This window comes from Drosophila mauritiana, chromosome 2L, assembly GCF_004382145.1.
Source record: "Drosophila mauritiana strain mau12 chromosome 2L, ASM438214v1, whole genome shotgun sequence".
Lineage (NCBI taxonomy): Eukaryota > Metazoa > Arthropoda > Insecta > Diptera > Drosophilidae > Drosophila > Drosophila mauritiana.
Window position 1 is genome coordinate 6,784,973 of NC_046667.1, and position 21,537 is coordinate 6,806,509.

The following is a 21,537-nucleotide window of genomic DNA, read 5'->3' on the forward strand; positions in this document are numbered from 1 at the left end:
CTGCACAACTACAGTTTAATGTAAAATTCTTAATAAATCGTTTTTAATCAGCTCCTTTATAGTTAGCCTTGTGTTAATAGATAAATATATATTCGTTATTTTAAATTTGTTTCTAGTATCTGTTAAATTCAGAATATATGTGGAGTATTTTTTAGTACATTCCGTGCAACTTGTGGTATTTTTTTCTGGCCTGCGGCGGTCACACAGCATTAAACGTGGCGGCGATTTATCATATAAGTTAGGTTATAATATCGTATGCATCAAAATCATACAATTATTTATAAGCTAGTTTTTTAAGGAAAAAACACTTAAATTTAGTGAATTTGCAGTGCGAAATCTTTAAAAAACCACAGACGAACACTTTGCACAAACGGTAAGAACGGAAAGCGACCGAAAATCGCATTTACATAACAATTACAGCGCTTTAACAAAATGCCTGCCTAGCCTTTCCTTTCCAAAAAAAAAAAACGCCTGAATACCTGACGCAGCTGCCATTGCTCGGTGTGCGCGTGTGTTGGTGTGTGGTGTAAAATTGGCTTAATTCATTCGAATCGTTTCTTCGCCTTTTCGTTATCTCGACAAACAGAGGTTTGTGCAATTTTCAGCGATTTTCCGTGCCACTTTCGGCACTCTATTTCCACCCATCAAAGTGGAAAATTTCATATTTTTATACATACATACGAAAAAATGCTATGTATAACACCACACCAACGCATACGCACACCATTGCACAGCGCTCGGCGGCCATTCGCGCACACACACGTTCGCACGCGCACACAAGTACGGCCAACTCATGCACTCACACACGCCAGCAGATTGCGGTGCAAAATACAAAATCGTGCGAAATTCGTAAAATTGCGTATTAGAAATCTTGGTTAATTTCGCTTCAATTTTCCCGGCCCGCAAGCCGAAGTTTCAAAAGTGTACCCGGCGTGACCGTGCATTCGTGAATTAGTGAGTGTCCTATTGAATAAACCGCCTGGCTGGCCAAACAAAACGAAAAGCGTAAAAATACAGTGAAATGCGTTTGTTCCCTTTTCTAAGAACTGCGACCCAAGGCATTTCTTGAGATTTCTTTGTTGTATCATTTTTCATAAGGCACGTCTTCCATTTTGTTTTTTTTTTCTTCGTTGCCTTTACCGTGGTGAATTTCCCACACACTGCCAGTGCGATTCATTCAGTTCAGTCGTGAGTACTCAGCCAGCAACAACAATAAAACCTTAATCGTTTAAAGCTGGGGGAAAACTCGAAAAATAATTGTTTGTTTTTTCTTTCGATTGAATTAACATTTATTTTCAGGGCATTGGTTTTTGTTACGTTTGCTTTTCGCTTTCCATTCGCCTTCACGTCACACATGGCGTTGCCACATGTTTTTTTCAATTGTTAATGGGCAAAATGTCTGCGAAGTGCTGCCAGTGAAGAAACCGGGAATTTCTTCATAACTAAGTGAATTTAAATCCGTTATTCGTTGGCGTTTGCACAAAAATTATAATATACTCCTGTAGTTGTGTTTACTTGGCCCACATCTGGCTGTAATCTGGAATCCCTGGCAAATGGCGCGCAAATGTGGTGAACCGGCGACAGCTCTCTTTTCACCTTGGAAATACATAAGTTCGTTGTTCTCATTGATAGGCGGCATGTGTGCGGGTGTGTGAGTGAGGCTGGGGACTTGTTACAACAACAACAACCATTCCGCTCGTGACATAGCAAAAAGAAAACAATACTTTCACGTAGCCGTTGCGAGCGAGTGAAAGGGGAGGAGAGTAGTGTTGGGGTGTCGAAGGAGGAGCAAACTTGTGAACGTGTACAAAAAGCAGTTAGACGACAAACACACATACACGTGTACGGCGGAATGTCTTCAGCTGCGTGTGTTTGTGTGTATGTGTACCGGCCGGTTGCTTCTGCCGCTTTTTTCTCTTTTTTGCGCCTACCTGTGCTTTTCATAATTACTATGCCCCTACTATTTGGTTGGCTCTCTTCCAACGCGAGTCTGTGTGTGATTTTTTGTCATCTGACCATTTCTACCCATTCGCACCCAAGATCTTTACACAGCAAAAAATATTGTCTCCAAAATATTTGTAAATTTAAAAAAAATGTAACCATAGCCCTGGCCTTAAATTTTAATAATTTCAGTCTGCAAATAACAAAAATTAATTATTCCAACTTGTTTTTTCCTGTGTAGCAATTCAATTAACCAGATTTCTTTTATTCTATGTGTATCTTTCCATGTGCCTGCAACAAAAACAAACCGACGACATCGATATTGTTACGATAGAAAGTTACGTGTGAACGTCGTGGCTTTTGTTTAATTGTTTTGAAGGAAAAGAACTTTGGCAACGTTGAAACCAACCTAAAATACACAAAAAACCACAAAAAAATACCAGCAGCAGTGTAAAAATTTAATAAGTGCTCCCCCAAAAACAAGCAACCAACCGAACACAAGTTAATTTCTCTGCACCCCGTGTTAATAAAAAAGCGGCAAGATTACGTCAATTATTGAGAACCTACCCGGCGCCATAGCTCACAACCACAACCAAAACAACATCATGGAAGAGGACGAGAGGGGCAAACTTTTTGTGGGCGGTCTATCCTGGGAGACAACGCAGGAGAACCTGTCGCGCTACTTCTGCCGCTTCGGGGACATCATTGACTGCGTAGTGATGAAGAACAACGAGAGCGGCAGGTCGCGCGGCTTTGGCTTTGTTACCTTCGCCGATCCCACCAACGTGAACCACGTGCTGCAGAATGGACCGCACACGCTCGACGGTCGCACCATCGACCCCAAGCCGTGCAATCCGCGCACTCTGCAGAAACCGAAGAAGGGCGGCGGCTACAAGGTCTTCCTGGGTGGCCTGCCCTCGAACGTCACCGAGACCGATCTGCGGACCTTCTTTGGCCGCTACGGCAAGGTGACCGAGGTGGTTATCATGTACGACCAGGAGAAGAAGAAGTCCCGCGGCTTCGGCTTTCTCTCTTTCGAGGAGGAGTCCTCCGTTGAGCACGTGACCAACGAGCGGTACATCAATCTGAATGGCAAGCAGGTATGTGATTGCTGGAAAGTTGTGCCAATACTTGAAATTACAAAACATAATTACCTATTTCTGCGAACCATCTAGACCAGCGATCTGTTTAACAAAATTATATTTGAGTATAGTCTTGTAAAACTATAAATTGTGATGTGTTTCGCTTAAATACAAAAGTGCTTTTTGTAACAAAACCTATTGAGTATAATGTCCACTTAAAAACGCTCTAAAGAATACGCTTACAATTAATTTTGCAAAGAATATACGTTAACATTTTTGTCAAAATCACTAATAAACATTAATTATCCGTAGGTCGAGATCAAGAAGGCCGAGCCTCGTGATGGATCTGGCGGCCAAAACTCCAACAACAGTACCGTGGGAGGCGCCTATGGCAAGCTTGGCAACGAGTGCAGCCACTGGGGACCGCACCATGCTCCCATCAACATGATGCAGGGCCAGAATGGCCAGATGGGTGGACCGCCGCTGAATATGCCCATTGGCGCGCCGAATATGATGCCTGGCTATCAGGGTTGGGGCACCTCGCCGCAGCAGCAACAATACGGCTACGGCAACAGTGGCCCAGGATCGTACCAGGGATGGGGAGCTCCACCAGGACCCCAGGGACCACCACCGCAGTGGTCGAACTACGCTGGACCGCAGCAGACGCAGGGCTATGGCGGCTACGACATGTATAACTCGACGTCGACCGGAGCTCCTTCGGGACCATCGGGCGGCGGCAGCTGGAACTCGTGGAACATGCCACCTAACTCTGCCGGACCCACTGGGGCACCAGGAGCCGGAGCGGGCACCGCCACTGACATGTACTCGCGTGCTCAAGCCTGGGCGACGGGCGGTCCCTCGACCACTGGACCAGTGGGCGGCATGCCCCGGACCGGACCCGGTAATTCGGCCTCCAAGTCTGGCTCTGAGTACGACTACGGCGGCTATGGATCCGGGTACGACTACGACTACAGTAACTACGTGAAGCAGGAGGGCGCCTCGAACTACGGAGCAGGGCCGCGATCAGCGTACGGCAACGACAGCTCCACGCAGCCACCCTATGCAGCCTCGCAGGCTGTCTAAAGAGAGAAGGATCGTGTGACGGAGAAGTAGGAGTAGCGGAGCAGAGAGGAGCGGAGTTACATGTCGTCCTCGGCGAATGATGAAGAAGACAGAAAAGATGGTGGTAATTGTAAGCTAAAGCGTCGTCTGTTCGTTTTTATTTCAGATCAGATCAGTTGTTGAAATTAATATTTAAAACTCTTGTACAACTATTATTTAAAGCGAAAACAATTTAACATGAAAATACCTAGCGACAAGTCAGATTCATAGATATTCATGTATGTTCTATAGCAGCGAGTATGTAATTCATAGGCGAAACATCAGCACTCTCACCCATTTAGACAAGAGAACATTATTTCTTTCATGCGCCTCATAAACACCACACTCAACAAGCATTCTCCTGTACCCCACACTCACCAACCAACCAACCAACCAACCAGCCAGGATCAACTAACAAAATGTTCCCAACCAACTAAAACCCGTAGACACTTATGATACATGGCATTAACAAGAAACAAAATAGAAATGTGAAGATTTAAACGTAATGATTTACAAGTATAAAGTTTAGCTAATTAGACACAAGGTCAAGAATAGAACGCGAAATACCAACACAAAGAAAATAAGAACTTATAATTTTATTTAAAGAGTAAACAAGTAAAGATCCCCATTAATTACTAAAATTAGTAAATACAAATTCGAAATTGTACATTTTAAAGCAAAAGCACGTCAGTAGCCGATCAGCTCTCGCCACCACCCGCTTTCTGAATCAGGCGACAAGGTTTAGTAAGGGTTTGAAAAGGAATCGAGTCGAATTGGTCGATTTTGAGAACTTTGCTTGCCTTAGCTTTTATGACTCATTTACCGGCCGCGCGGTTCACAGATATGGGAGGTTAGTAGTAGTTAGTTTTGTTTTCAGACAATGGTTGAACCTAATCGGCAAATGTTTTACTTGGTTTTATCGGCAATAGGTCATTGGATGGGAGGGTGTGGTGGCGAAATAGGGCGGTACTGACTTGGGAAAGATACGTTACAAAATTAAAAATTTACCATTTAAAGTAAACAAAACAAAAACTAGCTAAAAGTTAAACTACATATATAAAGAAACCTAATTAATAAGCGTACGTGGTCGTTTACATCTAAGCGAAAGTTGAACTTGAAACTAGAATTATATAGTGCGTTGGATTTATTATTTAGTTAAAGCGAAATGGAAGAGCCAAGCAGCAGCAGCATGATAATGATTGATTATAATGGATATGGAAACCAACAAAACACACTCTTAACCAATATACATAAAAACTATATACATACTTATAAACAATATATATATAAAGCGAGTATATATATATGTACAAGGAAACAAAAAAGGAAAAAAGAGTAAAAAAAGAGCAAAAGGAAACGTAAATTTAAAGCTACAGTTAATGAAAATAATGAGTACAGAGTTAAAAAAGGGGAGGCAGGAAGAGAGAATAGGACAAGTTAAACAAGTTACAAAATACGATGCTTAGAGTTGCGTTGCACATTTTTTTCAAATTTTCATCGTTTGCCAAGCAGACAACATCAGCAAAAAACAACAACCAGCTAGAAGTGTGCACTACTACGAAAACATCAGTCAACAACAAGAACAACACCATCAACACGCACACCCACTCACACTTAACCCCATTTAGTACCAACAACAAGAACAGCAGGAGAGAAACGCAGAGAGCAAAGAGGAGGGTAAAGGAAGAGAATGAGTAAAGAAAAAGAAAGGAGAAGAGATGAAAAGGAAAGGAAGAGAAGAACTTTAATTGATTATGAACATAACATATATACATATATCTTTAATTACTTATACATATTTACTCTTAACTACTCTGCTCGCTCACTAAACAAGCGTGCATTGTGTGTAAAACAAGATGAAAGTAAACTATTTTAATGATGATTAATGATTGCGATTTTACAATTTATTATTACAAAAAGAATGATGAAAAACAACAAAAAACAAAATGAGAAACATACATATTATATGCTAATACATTTACCATACACATATATTATAAAATATGAAGTAATTTTTTCTATTAAAGTACCATACACTAATTTTTAATTTGTTTATTTACAACAAATCAACTTACAATACATACATTTAATTACAATATACAATACAAATACTTTACTTTATTTTTCGGTGATTTATTGCTTAGTGTTCTTCGTATAATTTGTACTCTACTACAACAAAACAAATCCTACAGTTATAAATTCCTAATTTAATTTTGTTTAAATTACAAATACATATGCTTACATTTTATAACTAATTATACAATTTTTAAAAAATACCAACACAAAACAAAAGCAAAAGCGCTAAAACAATGAGTAAACAAGTAAAGTAAACGTGTGAAAAACGTTTCGATTTTTGAAAAAAAAAACAAAATCTTTGAAAATTCATTGAATTTCAATCTTTTTCTTTTTTATTGTATCGTTTTGTAACGGTGTGCGTGGCTGATTGTGCTTGTATGTGTCCCTTTTTTTTGTTAGTGTTGTCGCCGAGGTCACATTGAGGTCAGAGAGTGGGCGGCGAGATGAAGGCGTGGCGTGAGTAAGGATCAGTTGACCAGCTGATCGATCGGCAAAGGAGTTTGAAGTACATGTATGGAAAGAAATGCTTTTGACTTTGGTCAATTTTATATTTCGATCGGCATTTCCAGTAAAATTAGCCGCAGGATCCATTAATACCATCTGGATTTGCAGCGGTGCATGAGAAAGAATTACGAAAACAACCTGATGTAATTTAATAAGATGAACACTATTATTTTCTGGTGGTTTATATACCCGTTCATGATTTCCGTTTTATTGCTATAACCGATTTAAGATTAGAAACTGAAAAAAATTAACATGTGAAGTGGAGGTTAACGTAAAATTATTAACTAATTCGAGCGATTAGACATTTTTTAGAAGACAAAACAGATACACTGACTGTTAATTGTAAAACAATTTCATTTTTCGAACCTCTATTTTAAAGTTGAATACAACATAGATTGTTTTTTTTATTAACATAAACGTAAAAACCTATTCAAATGAACTACATACAATATATGTGCATCGTAAACGTAATAAACAAACAAGAATATATATGAATAAACCTACTATATACAACTATATATACTATATACATATTAATTATAACATATAACGATTAAACGGTAAAATAAATTTAAATATTGTATTAAACAAAGTGTTGCACTTTCAAGCTAAAGCAGAGACAAAACAAAGAGAATCTAAAATTAAGTGTAAATGTTTGTCAGCACACACACCCACACACACATGAATACACTGAGCAAAAAAACGTTGCAGCAAAAGTCCAAGTGCAACATAGGTGAAGGAAGTCGATATGTCCAGACATCCGGAGGATTCACATTCAGCAGAGTAGCGGATAAAACACCTTTAATCGGATTATTTCCTTAAGTTTTTCGTTCCCATTTGATGTCATTTTGTGTATATGGCTTTTGTTCCTTCATTATTGTTGGTTTTCTTATTGGCCAATTGATGACGGGTTGACAAAATCGCGATGATTGATTATTATCGAGAATTGTGTATCGTTTGTGTTTTGATTTCTACAGCTTATCGAACATTTGTGTTGTCTATTTTTTTTTGTTGCGTTTCTTTTTATCAGATTGGTTTCGGCTTTTCGACGCTTCGAGTGAAGAGATCATTGGAACCATGAATGAAACAATAATGTAAGGGTTATATTATTTAACATATTGATAAGCTAACATACGAATGATGCGCCAAATGCAAACCAAAATCACTGAACAGAATGCGTTTTTGTATACATTGTATAGCTCTACGTACGTATATGCCTAACAAATAGATCTAGGTGAAGAGAGAAATGAACTTAATAATACTTATCAATACTTTCGATCTTAAGTTTTCTCGAATTTGTTTACGAATCGGATATGCCGACTGGTACCCATAGTTAAAATAAGAGAACACAAAACTCGGTACACTTCTGATAACGCTAGAAGGCTAGAATTTTGAATGTGTTTTTTTCCCATATCCCCGAGACCTACCAGGCTTTTCTAATCCCTCAGAACGAGAGTTGTTTTTATGTAATGAAGTACACTTAGCGATTAAAGACTAGAATGATTTGAAATAAGATGAGGTTTAACAGATATCTAAGCTAAATTCCTAAGACAAAACGATTCCACCTAAGACACCTTTTTGTAATGACTAAATTTATATAGGACAAGAGGTAGAAGACCAACCAAATAAACAAAATGAAATGAGATGAAAACAATAAGATTAAAGATCAACAGGCATATGTATGTACACATGTATGTGGGTGGCATGTTTTGTAGCTGTATATGAATTTGATTAATTTTTATGACTTATGATTTCCGTTCCTATCGTAAAAGTATAGTAAAAGTTTCCCGATCATTGTGTAGGATGAAATTCGTACTCGGTTAAGAGCAGTCAATGAATGGTAATTGTTAATGCCTGCAAGTTAAGAGACAAATGATGTATTACTAAGTTAAACAACAGCACACTCATCCCTTTTAAAGCCCGACTTTCGTTCGTTCTTAAGCAAAAATTCGAAACGAGGTATGTATATGGTAATTTTAAAATGTAACAAATGCAGAGAATAGTGAACAAAAACTAATTTGTATGTAGTTAATAACGGATAATAATAAATACAAAATAGACAAAAATACGGAAAAACACAGAAAAAAAGAGGAAAACTAAGCAAAATAACCAAAATAAAACAAATCGCAAAAAAACAACAAAATTGAGACTGTAAACGAAAAGGCAACAAAATGGTAATGGAGCAGCTTAAAACGAGACGAGATGTTGAACAGAAAAAGGCTAAAACACGAAACTACAACTCGTTACTCGAATAAATCACTGATGAATAGGCTACCAAAATAAGTTCGTATAAGGTTTTTGTTCACACGCAAATTGCACTCAAATTGCATTCTTTTGAGTTTACTATCCTAGCCAGCTCTGTGCATTTGATTTCCTCGTTTATGTTGATTTTATGAAATCAAGTAGACTACTTAATATAAATTTACAAGTCAACAAATTAAGAGATTAATGGAACCGAATCAAGATGACGAAGGACTAAGCGTATGTTAGCCAAAAAGAGAACTTTCGATGAATTTGAATTTTTTACGTACAGAAACAAAAGGAAACTGGAATCTAAAACTGATACTGAAAAAGTTATTTGTACTTAGGTACGAGTAACCCAGAGACACATAGAAACCTCCTAAAACTGCATATACATATATAGGACTTACTTGTAAACCAGATTGTAACGATTTTAGGCATATAAGTGTTGCGACTTGGGTATGTAAGGGAAACGGAAACGGAAACTTGAAGGGAAACTGGAGAGGAAGCTACGTTTTGTCACTTTCCAAGCTTTCATTTTGACATAATTTCATAAACTTTTCTACACGTACTTTTAGATCCGAGATGGTGAGGGAATAAATAGGAGTTTAACATAAGCATTTGATGGCAGCTGGGCGATCGTGGTACAGTGCTTAAGAATAAACATTGACGTCAGGATTTAACTTAACTTAACTTACATACATAGATACATACAAGGACATCAACAAAGGAAAATATTGAGAGTAACAAGGAGAACTTGAAAATGAAATACATATAGCGTTGCAAGATTTTAGTTTACGGTAAACTTAAAGAAATTTTTTACAATGTATTTATACATACCTAAATTTAAATTTTAAATTAATTCTTTAATGTAATACGAACACAGTGCCTAAGTAATATCAAAACAAAAATCGAAAAAAAATAAAAAGGAAATAAGGATTTAAAACATACAAAACGAGAATAAGAGCCGCAAGTAAGGACATTGTTACTAATAATGCTAAACACTTAATCGAACAACTTTTAAAACAACCGAACAGCATTCAAGCGACAAAAGAGAATTCAGCAACTAAATAAACCAACAATAAACATTGCATACAAAAGTTTATAAATATACATACAAGTTCTGGTGCAAGTCACAAACGCAGACAAACACACACATACTCACACATCCTAAATATGAAAAGAAGAAGAACAGGAAACGGAAGCTGAAAACCGATCAGAAGTTAATCCCCAAACAAATTCGCATAAATGTATAAATGTAACACAAGCAAACATGAAACGCAAAAGCGCTAAGTAACAACTAATTACTAAACAAATAAATAATGCAACGTACCCCCTACATACGTCTCGTTTCTCGCACTGGAATTGCGTATAAGCCACATACATATATTCTTCCCTTACTCCGTGTATCCCGTATCCTGTATCCTTTGTCCTGTATCCTTAAAGGGCTATTCAGTCAATAGATTTGATTTATTTGAACATGCCACGTACTCAAAATGACATCAAATCGAAACTTGTAACCCCTTCGTTTGCACATTGGATTGGTCTATTAGAAAACCCCGAATAAAGGTTTTTAACTAAATTGTTTTGCGTTGAAATCATTTGAGAAAGAACACACAAAATACATGAGGAGTAAAAAACAATAAATGAATTACAACAAATTAATTATACATTTTGAAATTATATTTAACGAACAAAATTAATGTAGTGTGTAAAGAAAAGCAAACAAAACATGAAAGTAAAACAAGTTTTAAGCAAAACAAAATACTTTGAATATATACATAAATTGCAAGTAAATAGAATAAATGTCACTCAATCTTTTTATTTAAGTCTTGTGCCGCTCGATAATTCCTGGGATTGATACGTATTTTAGGAACTCGAAATACGAATGACAGCTAAAATTTGATTTTCGTGTGAAAAACTAAAGGAATCCTGCCCAGATCCCAATGTTGGAGCTCGTCGTGCTCTTTCTTCTTGGTTCGGTGACCTATTTCTGTGCCCACCTGGAAGGCCCGACCACAAATTGGGCATATTTCTATGCATCTTGTCCAATCATCATGGGATTACTATCCGCTGGACTGGTTTACATAAATGTAGGTTTGCCTACATGCAATATAGTATATCAAATACTTAAAATTTTTTCCACATAGAAATAGAAACAGGCGTCACAAAGAATTATTTGAAAAATATGAATTTATTTCGGCGGAGTGTTCAAATAAAAATGTATTAAACTATTTAAAAACAACAAATAATTATGATGACTTGGCATGAGAACAAATTGCAATTCGGTAGCCAATGAGAGCGAGGGTTATTCGAACGTCTACAGCTACGATTAGAATGAGTCCTATGAGATTGAAACCTATTAACCGATGGTCACTACTTGGCTACGCGTCGTCTTGTGGTTGGTGTGGTGGGTGCTCCGGCGCTCGGTGGTTTGGGGATCTGCAATGGATAACCAGTTTTTAGAGTCCGACGGGATTTTAGTTGCAATCTAGATATCTTACAGAACGTATTGGTCTGGGTGTGAGGGAATTGGCAGGCGGCGGCTCGCGAGGTTGCGGTCCATCTGGATGTCCCACTACGGTGACGGCCACGGGTCTCTGGTCGGAACCGGCACGTTCCATGCTCTCGCTGCGAGAGGCGGAGCCGGAGCGCTTGAACATGCCGGAGAGCCGGCCGCGGAGATCCTTCTTGCTCGATCTCATGTCGCTGGCCACGCTGATGTCCGAGTCAGATCCTTGAATCTGCAAACGGAATAGGTACATCAGCATTTAAATGCTTATAGTTGTGGTTAATTCTCACTGAAATTTCACTCTCGGAATTGCGACTGCTTTTGGTCAGGCTGCGCAGCTTGCCCATGATGCCCTTCTTCTTCTTGCGCGGTCCTCGAGGTATGTCGCTCTGGGTGGATCCACCGGATAGCCGCGAGTCCAGGCGGGAGTCCAAGCTGGAGTCCCTGACCAGGCCACCCAGTTCAGAATCTATGGATTGCATGGAGGACACGCTACCATCGTCCTGTCGCCAAATATTCTGCAAGAAGTATCAAAGTTATTGAATAAAATACATAGAACATAGCTTGAATGAATCTGTTTGGCCTACCTGATCTCTTTGTATGGAGTGATCAAGTGAGAGGCTCTTCCGAATCAGACTGCCATTGTTGGAGGAGTTCCTGGACAAGCGTCCACCGCCTCGCTGTGATCCTGCCGCACTGGCCACCGAACTGGTGCTGCCATGCGGATCGTTCTCCTGCGAAGCAGCCCGACGCAGATTGCTCCTCCTCATCCGGCTGCGCTCCTGTTCGTCCTCGTTGACCCGCTGGAACTTGCGCAGCTCCTCCGAGGCTTCTGCTAGTCTGGCCAGGACACTGGTGATCTGGGAACTGCTCAGAGTGGGCGAAGGCGAGCGACTGCGGCGCACATTGGGTTGCTCCGGTCGCAAGTTCTTGTCGTAGCCGGAGCTGCTGCTGCTTCGAGCTGATCCGCCGCTGCCAACCATTTTCAGGTCGGGAGCTATCTTCACCAGCTCGTCAACGGTCTGCAAAAGGGCGCCCACCTTACGGTCTCCGCCATCTGCCTCCATGCGCCGCTTGATCAGCTCCTTTTCGTAGCGTTCACGCTGGAATTAAACATTAGGGAAGCGTATTATAACAATGTCAAAAGACATAAACCACTTCTCCAACAGATGTCGTAATTAATAATATGTACAAATATTTTGTAATTTATGTAAGCATGCTTATAGACAGTTACACAAGCCCCAGTGGCCTAATGGATAAGGCACCGGCCTCCTAAGCCGGGGATTGTGGGTTCAAGTCCCACCTGGGGTAATAATAATGGTTATGTTGAAAATCATTTTTGATGTTGTATATACTGATCTAATCTATTCTAGTATATAATATTTAAAATGTATTCTTTATAAAACACTGACCTCTCGTCTCAGCTTCTCGTTGGAGGTCCGCAGTTTTGCGTGTACGTCCCGGAGCTCCAAGAGATCGCACTGCAGCTCAGCGATCTTCTTGCGGCCCTCCTCCATTTCCTCTTCGGTGGCCCGCTTGATCTGGTCCAGCTTGCGCTTCGACTCCAGCCGCTCCTTGTCTCGCTCCCGCTCCACCTCGAAGAGAGTCTGGCGCAAGTCTCGCGCCAGAGTGGAGGTCTCCTGCAGCAGCCGCTGCTGATCCTCACGCTCCTTCTGCCAGGACAGCTCCAGCTTCGTCTTCATGCCGGGCAGCTTGGTGCTGCCCGAGCCGATGACTCGCTCCTCCTCGAACTCGTTGAGCTTCGACTGCATCTCTGATATCTTGATCTCATTGGCACTGCGCTCGGATACGAGTTCCGTTTTTATCTTGCTGGACTCCAGCCTCGACTCGACCAGCTGGTCCTCCAGATGACCAATCTGCAATCGAAAATATCCATTAGCTTCGTGCCAAAGGTAGCGTATTAACTGATATCATACCTGCTGTTCGAGATAGGCAATCTTGCTCTTATCATCATCATCGCTGCTGTGCATGGAGCCGCGACTCTGTCTTCCGGTATTGTTGGCCTTGAGGTCGCCAATCTTCTTCTGGGCCACTTCCAGCATCTGTTTGAATGCATCGCGATCCTTTTTGAAACGTTCGCATTGGCGCTGTTTTTAAGGATATTATTATGTGTGATCTTGTAAATTTATAATATATATAAATGTTTTTACCTGCATTGAGGTTAATTCTCCGCTCAGGTTCTTCACCTGTTGTTCATAGCGAAGTCTAACTGTGGCCACTTCGGATTTCATCTGCAGTTCAGTGCTCTGTAATCTGTAATATACAAAGAACACGAATTCAACAAATTTAGTCTAATATCTAACATTTCTTTGTCTAATCTTTGAAAAGAAGTCCACTTACTGTTCCTTGAGCTCCCTGATCTCTGCCTCGCGCCTCGCTCCGTGTCCGTTTAGCGAGGATTGCGCCTGCTCAATCCGGTTGTAGTCGCTTAACTTGCCATTCAGATCGTCGTTATCCTTGCGCAGCTGGAAGACCAGGTCGATGTTCATCTCATTCTCGCGACGCAGGCGCTCATACTCGTGCTCCTTCTCCGCCAGTTTGTTTTTGAGAACGGTGCGCTCGTACTCCGCCCCATTGCCGTTGACTGTTTTAAGGGCCTTGGCCTGGAGATCGGCGATCCTCTTCTGGGCCTCACTCAGCTTGCGAGCCATGTCGGTGCGCTCGATGCGAATGGTGTCCATTTCGGAGATTTTCTGCTTGCTGGCGTTCAGTTCGGCCTGGAGACTCTGCTTCTCGGTGGTGAGTTGGGCACGCATCAGGATTGTTTCCTCGGAGAGCTTCTCCCAGTGGTTGTTGAGCTCCTCGTAGCGTTTCTGTTCGGCGCTCAGTGAGGCCTGCACCTCCTCCACTTGCTTCTTGAGATCCTGCACCTGTTTGCTGTCCGATTTGCTGGCCTTGGTTTTCAGATCCTTGATCTCCTTCTCCAAACTGGACTTGCTCTTCTCGGCCGACTTCTTGGCACTGAGTAGTTCGGCATCAAGTTGGGTGACCTTGGCCTCCAGCTTCTCCTTCTCCTTGGCCTGCTTTTCCATGTCCTTTTCCAGGCTGGACAGCTTCTCCTTTTCCCGCTTGCTTTGCGACTCCCAGGTAGACTTGCTTGTTTCGCCCAGTTTCAATTGGGCGTCCTGCTTCTTCACCTTGTCCTCCAAGTCCTTTAGCTTGGAGTTTAGCTTTTTGGCTTCCTCATCGCCGCGTTTCAGTTTCTGCTCCAACTCGCTGATCTTGCTGCTTGATCCGTTCAGGAGCTTCAATCGCTGGACATCGCCTTCGGCGAGGGAAAGCTTTTGCTTACACTTCCGCAAATCCTCCTCCAGCGCTCCCTTGGCCGATTGCAGGGCCTTGAGCTGATCGGTACCGCTGGAGCTGAGCATGACGCGCATTTCGCTGATCTCGTCCTCCAGCTCCTCCACCCATTTCTTGAGATGGCTCTTGGGCGTCAGGTCGTTGACCCTCTTGGCGGTGCGTGGTGGCAGCTTGTCCTCCGCCTCCAGCTGCATCCGTTTGAGGCGGGCCGTCAGCTCGTCCCTTTCTCGTTGAGCTTGGGCCAGGGACTCCTTCATCTTTTGATCCACCTCTCCAGTCTTTTCGCTCGCCTTTCGCAATGCCAGCAGCCGTTTGTTCTCCTTGGCCAACTTGTCGTTCTCCGTTTCGAGAGTGTCCAGTTTACCTAGCTGATTCTTGAGCGAGTCCACCGTCTGCTCCTTTTCGGTAAGCGTCCTGCGAAGCTGAACCAACTCTTCGTTGAGCGTCTTGACCTTCTTTTCGGCCACACTGGACGACGTTCCGAGACTGAGAAGCGAGGACTTGCTGCCATTGGAGCTGTCCTGGCGGAGCTTTGCCTGCAGTTCCCTCACGTACTTTTTGGACTCGGCGTTCTCCTTCTCCAGATCCTCCACCTTGAGTCGTAGAATTGAGGCCTCCTGTTCGTTAAGCTCCAAGAGAATTCTCAGCTCGGCGGGATCATCCTCGTCGGAGATTCCCTCATCGCGATCAGCATGGACCTCGGGAGCCAAACGATGAGGATGCGGTGTGGGACTCAGCTTGCGACCTGAGGTACAGTGAGAAAATAAATTGTTAAGTTAGCAAATATACATATTAATTACGAATTAAGTTAGTTACTAGCAATTGGACATAGATTTTGTGATTAGTTACGGTTAAATAAATGTGCAGCCGCAAAAAATGGCAATTAACTGATTCGGTTTATTCATTAATAAGCAAATGACTTAAATCTTAGTTAGTTGGTTAAGTTAAAAACCTTAAAGGTCAGTTATGAAAAAGAAGTCACCCAGCTATGGAATTTATGTGACCTTATCCTGAATGAAAGTGGTTAATTTACACAGTTGTCACTTAATGTGGAAAATTCGAAAATTAAATTATACGATGATTGAGTTATTCTGACTGACAACCATGCCGGTAGTATTTGGATGACTTAATCCTGATTAAGTTGTTTATGAACTAAGGTTAAGTACTTAGTTAGATTAAGGCTCTACTTCGCTGTATTGTTTGGTTCGTACTTCTTGAGCGCGTTGCCATTTTTTTCAACTGCATCATCAAAGACTCATTTTCATCCTCGAAACGAGTCACCTTTTTCCTCAAATGTTCAGCCTGAAACACAAAAACGTGATTTATTGCAACTGAATAACGACGAGTGAGTAAAAATTATAGATCGAATACTCGTAAACCCATTCAGAGATCGTTTTCGAGGATAAAAATAGTTTTGCACAGCTCGGACGAATAAAAAAGAACATGAATTGGTTCTACAAATGGTTACTACACGAAAAAAGGCATTGTATCGGATCGAATACAAGGAGGGATCCTTTTGGCTGAGGTTCTTGGTACCTGCTCCACTCAAAAGGACATGTGAAATGGCGCTGGGAAAGAGCAGCGAACCGGACTGTCCCACTCTGGACGATGACGATGGCGGAAAGAGCCCCGCAAATGGAGACGACATTGTTTCTCTTTCGATTGAAACATTTCTATCGCGCACTTCGAAATCAGTTTGCGTGACAGCCTCATTGGTGGTCACCAAGTTCTCCACACTGGTAGACATATTGCTCTGAACTGTGGCCACTGTCTGTGTGCTTCGGGGAAAGGCCACCACCTCGAGTGGCACCTCAGTTTGAGTACCACAACTGAATCTAACACGCTTTCGCTCGCGATCCCTGAGCCGTTGAAGCTTCGCGTAAAATGGTCAAGTGATTAATCGTGTGGGTTGTGTGCGTCATTGGGTATTACCTCTTCTTCGGCGAATTTCAGTTGGTCCTTCAAGTCTGTCTCCCGCTCAATGGAGTCCTGCAGCTCGCGCTGCAAGTGCTGGGGGTCTTCCTGTGAGCCACCACGCGTCAGGGACTCTCGGGTGAACTTGGCATCCGCCGATGTCGACTTGCCTAGGACACCCAGCATAGGTGCCTTCTTTTTGCCAGGATTGCGTAGCTCCTCGGCCTCCGCCTAGTTGTTTAAGAGGTTTATTCATAAGTAAATACTTTTGGATATCACCTAAGCTGATTAACCTGCAACTTTCGGGTTAGCTCATTGGAGAAACGCAGCTCCTCCTCCAGTTTCTTGATCTTATTGGAAAGCTCAGCATTGAAGGAGCTTTGGCGCTCCTGTTCCAGGGTTTCGATCTTGCGATCACTCTTCTTCAACTTGAAGCTGAGTATGCGACAGTTCTTGGTGGCCTTCTCGAGATCCTTCTGCAGACTGGTCTTGGCCTTGACCTCGTCGTCGCGGAAGGTGTCCTGCACCTCGTCCATCTCTGCCTGCAGGTTGAGAATCTCCTTCTTGGCGCTTTGGTTCTCCTCCATCAGCTCCTCGCAGATCTGCTCGGCGGCCTGCAGCTTTCGCCGGAGCTCGGACTCGCTACCCTTGTTCTCCAGCTCCTTCATCCGCAGGTTAAGTCTGCGTTTGTCCTCCGTTACCCGGTCCAGCTGCTCCTTCATTTCGTTCAGCTTCTGCTGGAGATTAAGTGCTTCCGAGGCTGCAGTCCGATTGGAGGCGGTATCCATGGAGGCCAGACGTCGCAGAAGAATATCACTCTTTTCCCGCTCCGCTTTTTCTGCCCGTGTCTTCATCGTCTCCAGCTCCAGTTTCAGCGCCTTCATCTGCTCCTGCATGCCATTTGAGTCCTGGGTCTTGGATGCTGTGCTGACGGCGCTACTGGTGCTGTTGGAGTGGGATGTCGATGCAGCGGGAACGGTTTGTCTTTTGATTTCTTTGCTGGCCACTGCATCCGCCTCCTTGCGACGAACCGAGCTGGAGCTCGTCGAGGAACTGGACGTGGAAGTGACGACCTTCACCTCATTACTGGCGGATGTGGAATTGGAGGTTTTCAGGGAGGTGCTGCTGCTGCTGCTGGACGACGTCGTGGTGGAAGCCACCGCCACTTTCTTTGGCGGCAGGGCAGCTCGCTTCTGCTCGGCTTGTGCCAATTGGTTTAGGGAAGTACCCGACTTGCTGCGCTCCGGACGATCGGGTACCACTGGTGTGGGTGTAGCTGTAGACTCGCTTTCTCTAAAGGATACAATTTAACATTATAATCTTGCTTATCCGTGAAGATTGCAATGGCTTACTCTTCCCTCCGCGGTACTGATCGCTCCCGACTGTTTTCCCGGGAGTTGAGACTGCGCTGCTTCTTGAGAAGATTCATTTTGCGGACACGCTCTGCTAGACTGTCTGTCGATAGGATGACTAACTCATCTGGAATACTTGAAGTTTTACTGGGTGAGGATGTGACACGGGTTGGCGGTGTAATGGCGTGTTCCACCTAGAAAATACAAATCACACAGAGCGTAAAAGACATCTTCTATATCCAGTCACTCCAATCCAATCTCACCTCCTTGATGTCCAAGGCGGTGGTGTGGCGTCGCGGTGGGACCGGCAGCTTCACAGTGACTGCCACATCGTGATCCTCGACGGAGGATGCTGCTCGACTGGTGGATGCCGCAGACGGCGGACGGCGAGCGACATTGTCCGGCTCGTCGATATCCGGCGTGGAGGCCCATGACTGCGGACGCTTCCTCAGCTCTACATTGAAGTGGACAACTGGGTTCAGTAAGGGCGTCAGATGTGTTGCATGCAGGTGCAAGTTGCGAGTTGCAGTTTGCAATTAGCGTTCGATTCCACTCGGAGCAGTGGGTGTGAGAGTGAGACAAACGGATGCCACAGAACGAGCGAGAGAGAGCGTGGGAGCGCAGTACAGATCACGCGTTGCATGGTAGTAGTTAACATTAACGGTTCATTTAATGCAGAGATTAGTGTTGAGTGAAAGTAAGAGAGAGCGAGAAAGAGACGGACACAGAGCAATAGAGATGTCACAGTTGGCGGTGGTTTTTTGTGCACACGCAGAGTGAGAGTGAGAGAGATAAGTAGACAAACACATTGATTAAGATTCGTAACAATTTTTTAAGTAACTTACTATAACTAATAGTCAGAGGAACCATTTCTCAATGTTAAAAATACTCTAAGAACCAAATTAATTAAAAAACTCCATATATTGTTTTGTTTCTAAAAGGTATATGGAAGTATAGAACAGACAAATTAAAAGTTTGGAGAAATTTTTCTAGTTCACTATTTGTATTGAGAAATCGTAGTTTTTATTAATACATGTATTAATCATAAACACTTTTAATACTTCAAACATTAACTGATTGACAAGGGTACTGAAACTATTTTAATTCTACACAAACAATAAGATGAACAACTTAAATTCTATTAGATATATTAAGCTTCTAATGCAGATCAATATAATTAACGTTCTCGATACCATTACTATGATTTTTTGTGAGAACACACTCAGCTACAAAGTTGAGTTAGCTTCTAGCGCTGATTAACAATAAACAAAAGTGATCGTCTATATTTTAATAATTAATTTTATAGATTTTTTATACCCTTTGCGAGTGGCATTCATACCTATATCATTGCCATTAGTTGCGTTTGCACTGGTAAGATTTTGAGTTGACGTCCACGTCCGCGAAGATGGTCTATCAAATAAAGTATTATGTATGTTCAAAGTTGGAAATCCCGGGAAGAACTTACCGAGAACTCTGGGCATCGGAGAGGTTGGGCGAGGAGGCTGCCACCTCTTCGCCAGCTCTGCGGGCTCCATGCTCCTTGTAATCCCGGAAGCAGCGCTTACATCGCGTGGGATACCGAGTCTGGGGATGAAAGCCGAGTGGGCAGAGCTGGTCGCCTTTCAGCGATGGGTACAGATGATGCATCTGTTCTCGTACAACTTATCAGCTTTTCTTTTTCTGCAAGAGTTGAAGGGTGGAAGTCCTATCAAGCCAAAGCTTTACTTTATAATTAACAGGGTATGTGTAACATCTCACTCCTTTTTTCTTTTTTTTTTTTGTTTAAAAACCTTTTAAATTTACATTTGCTATTTCTATGTACTTTTCGCACGATCCCAATACCCAATTGACTGCGCAAATCTGTGGAATTTCTGGCACTAAGCCAAATCGACAAAGGAATTTTGTACACGTTCATCAAATAGTTAAACATTTACATTTCGTTATCATTCACTTGGCCATTGGTTCTAAATTGAATAGCTGCCTGGTTTGATGGCTATTGTCAACGTTGGAAGTGCAGATGTAGATCAATGCCTTCGATTCGTTGATTAACTAGAAAGACAGATAACTAATAAAAGACAATCTCCAAGTGGATTTCACCCATATCGATTTTTGGAATTCATGGTACTTTTAAAACGATATGATAATAGGCATTCTTATAAAGGCTGTGCGATTCCTTTATTACAATCTAACCATTGCTTAGAATATTTAAAAAATAATAAGTAACTAGTAGCATTGCAGAAAGATGAAACTCCCAATAAAAAAAGTTTCACATCCTTAAACTTTGACTTTTCTAATTCAATTTCAAATCATCCTTCATATCTGTCACTTCAGTCATTGCACTGCATAAACAATCGAATGAAAATGGTAAATATAAACAATAACAAATATGTATCCATCTATCTGAGTATTTTTAGAGCGATCTACGAGTAGAAAGAGAGCGAGATAAGCTCAGGTGGAAGCTAGTCGCGCAGGCGATTTTCCGCCGCTTGCGCATGTTTTTTGTTCTTTTGGCGAAAATGAAAACTCAAACGGAAGGAAGAGCGAGATGCGAAGAGAAAGGCGAAGAGAAAGCGCGGAGCTTTCACCACTCCTTTCTCTCGGCGCTCTGCTGCTGCGATGGTTGCAAATCCCTAGTGCGTTTATAAATAATTACCAGCGTTTTAACCTATTTTCATCTAAGGCGCTCTGTTTTTCGGCGGCGCTGGCACTTGCAAAATGTGTGACTTAATTTAGAACGCAGTGGACTCACACGAAATACTTCCGCATTTAGAATAATTTGCGGCTGGACGACGGGGAATGGGGCCAGCCTCTTGGATGTGGATGTCGATGGTTGCGTAACCGCCGGGATTCAGTGCGTTTCGGCACGGATTATACAGCAGTTTGGAGCATGGGGATGTACATAGATTCTCACAGGGATCGAGTCCCCGAAGCCTTTCGTTCACTTTCGATCACACACACAAACACTCGGTTGCTGGTTGGTTGATTTAATTTTGGATCATTATTAATCACTTTATACAAAACATTTACGGCCACAGAAATTGGCTGTGTTTTAAAAATAGCATAGTTTTCTTCTTGCTAAATGGCAGCGCACTTCCCATAAATCTTCCCAGACGATTTTCAAATGCAAGACTTTCCGGAAATATCGTTAGATTTGGATCAATAGCTTATTATTAGAGGGATATATCTTTATATCAATCATGCGATCCAGGCAGTTTTTAATTTTTCACCCGATTCACATTCATGTACAAAGGCCAGCATGTATGTGCCTATATATTTATATAGCTTTAATATAACCGTCGATTGCCCGAGCACTCGAAATACTTATATAGATGGCTGCCATGCGAACCGGGCGCTGTTCCTTGGCACTTTTTTCGGTTGCGAACGCGTTGAAAATCGACGAGAAACTAAATTTAAATTATTTCTGAAAGCTTCAACTACCACCAGTCGTGCGAGAAAAGTGTTTTCCTCAAGAGAACTGATATTTTCGCGC

At 42.2% G+C, this 21,537-nt stretch overlaps 3 protein-coding genes and 1 non-coding gene across 7 annotated transcripts; 3 read left to right on the plus strand and 1 right to left on the minus strand.

The window, feature by feature from the left end:
• Positions 1 to 229: 229 nt before the first annotated feature.
• On the plus strand, positions 230 to 5,829 carry LOC117140820 (heterogeneous nuclear ribonucleoprotein 27C). 2 transcript variants are annotated; one of them, XM_033303930.1, is made up of 3 exons: positions 230 to 373; positions 2,276 to 3,041; positions 3,336 to 5,829. In XM_033303930.1, exons 2-3 carry the CDS (start codon positions 2,547 to 2,549, stop codon positions 4,104 to 4,106), a joined length of 1,266 nt encoding a protein of 421 aa, XP_033159821.1. In that variant the 5' UTR covers positions 230 to 373; positions 2,276 to 2,546; the 3' UTR covers positions 4,107 to 5,829. The 2 variants fall into 2 exon arrangements, with proteins under 2 accessions (XP_033159821.1, XP_033159828.1); XM_033303937.1 differs by having other exon boundaries at positions 2,280 to 3,041.
• Positions 5,830 to 6,271: 442 nt separating this feature from the next.
• Positions 6,272 to 11,218, plus strand: LOC117140839. Its single transcript, XM_033303964.1, has 2 exons — positions 6,272 to 11,038; positions 11,096 to 11,218. The coding sequence occupies exons 1-2, from the start codon at positions 10,892 to 10,894 to the stop codon at positions 11,099 to 11,101; spliced, it is 153 nt and encodes a 50-aa protein (XP_033159855.1). The 5' UTR covers positions 6,272 to 10,891; the 3' UTR covers positions 11,102 to 11,218.
• Positions 11,140 to 21,452, minus strand: LOC117140792 (trichohyalin). 3 transcript variants are annotated; one of them, XM_033303906.1, is made up of 16 exons: positions 20,797 to 21,452; positions 19,513 to 19,727; positions 19,387 to 19,457; positions 18,311 to 18,519; positions 18,048 to 18,241; positions 16,989 to 17,988; positions 16,714 to 16,926; positions 16,318 to 16,654; positions 13,819 to 15,526; positions 13,629 to 13,731; positions 13,395 to 13,565; positions 12,870 to 13,334; positions 12,045 to 12,560; positions 11,748 to 11,975; positions 11,450 to 11,689; positions 11,140 to 11,387 (listed from the first exon to the last, which is right to left on the minus strand). In XM_033303906.1, exons 2-16 carry the CDS (start codon positions 19,692 to 19,694, stop codon positions 11,322 to 11,324), a joined length of 5,703 nt encoding a protein of 1,900 aa, XP_033159797.1. In that variant the 5' UTR covers positions 19,695 to 19,727; positions 20,797 to 21,452; the 3' UTR covers positions 11,140 to 11,321. The 3 variants fall into 3 exon arrangements, with proteins under 3 accessions (XP_033159797.1, XP_033159790.1, XP_033159782.1); XM_033303899.1 differs by lacking the exon at positions 16,318 to 16,654 and adding an exon at positions 15,993 to 16,083 and having other exon boundaries at positions 11,142 to 11,387; positions 18,311 to 18,501; positions 20,797 to 21,451; XM_033303891.1 differs by lacking the exon at positions 16,318 to 16,654 and adding an exon at positions 15,993 to 16,083 and having other exon boundaries at positions 11,142 to 11,387; positions 20,797 to 21,451.
• Trnar-ccu lies at positions 12,696 to 12,768 on the plus strand. Its single transcript has one exon. It is a non-coding gene; the product is annotated as a tRNA-Arg (tRNA).
• Positions 21,453 to 21,537: the final 85 nt, after the last annotated feature.

Coding starts and splice junctions, on each gene's coding strand:
- LOC117140820 (XM_033303930.1), top strand. CDS start 2,547: ATGGAAGAGGACGAGAGGGGCAAACTTTTTGTGGGCGGTCTATCCTGG. Junction 3,042..3,335: donor TCAATCTGAATGGCAAGCAG/GTATGTGATTGC, acceptor AATTATCCGTAG/GTCGAGATCAAGAAGGCCGA.
- LOC117140792 (XM_033303906.1), bottom strand. CDS start 19,694: ATGCATCATCTGTACCCATCGCTGAAAGGCGACCAGCTCTGCCCACTC. Junction 18,242..18,310: donor CCGCCTTGGACATCAAGGAG/GTGAGATTGGAT, acceptor TGTATTTTCTAG/GTGGAACACGCCATTACACC. Junction 17,989..18,047: donor TCAGTACCGCGGAGGGAAGA/GTAAGCCATTGC, acceptor TGTATCCTTTAG/AGAAAGCGAGTCTACAGCTA.
- LOC117140839 (XM_033303964.1), top strand. CDS start 10,892: ATGTTGGAGCTCGTCGTGCTCTTTCTTCTTGGTTCGGTGACCTATTTC.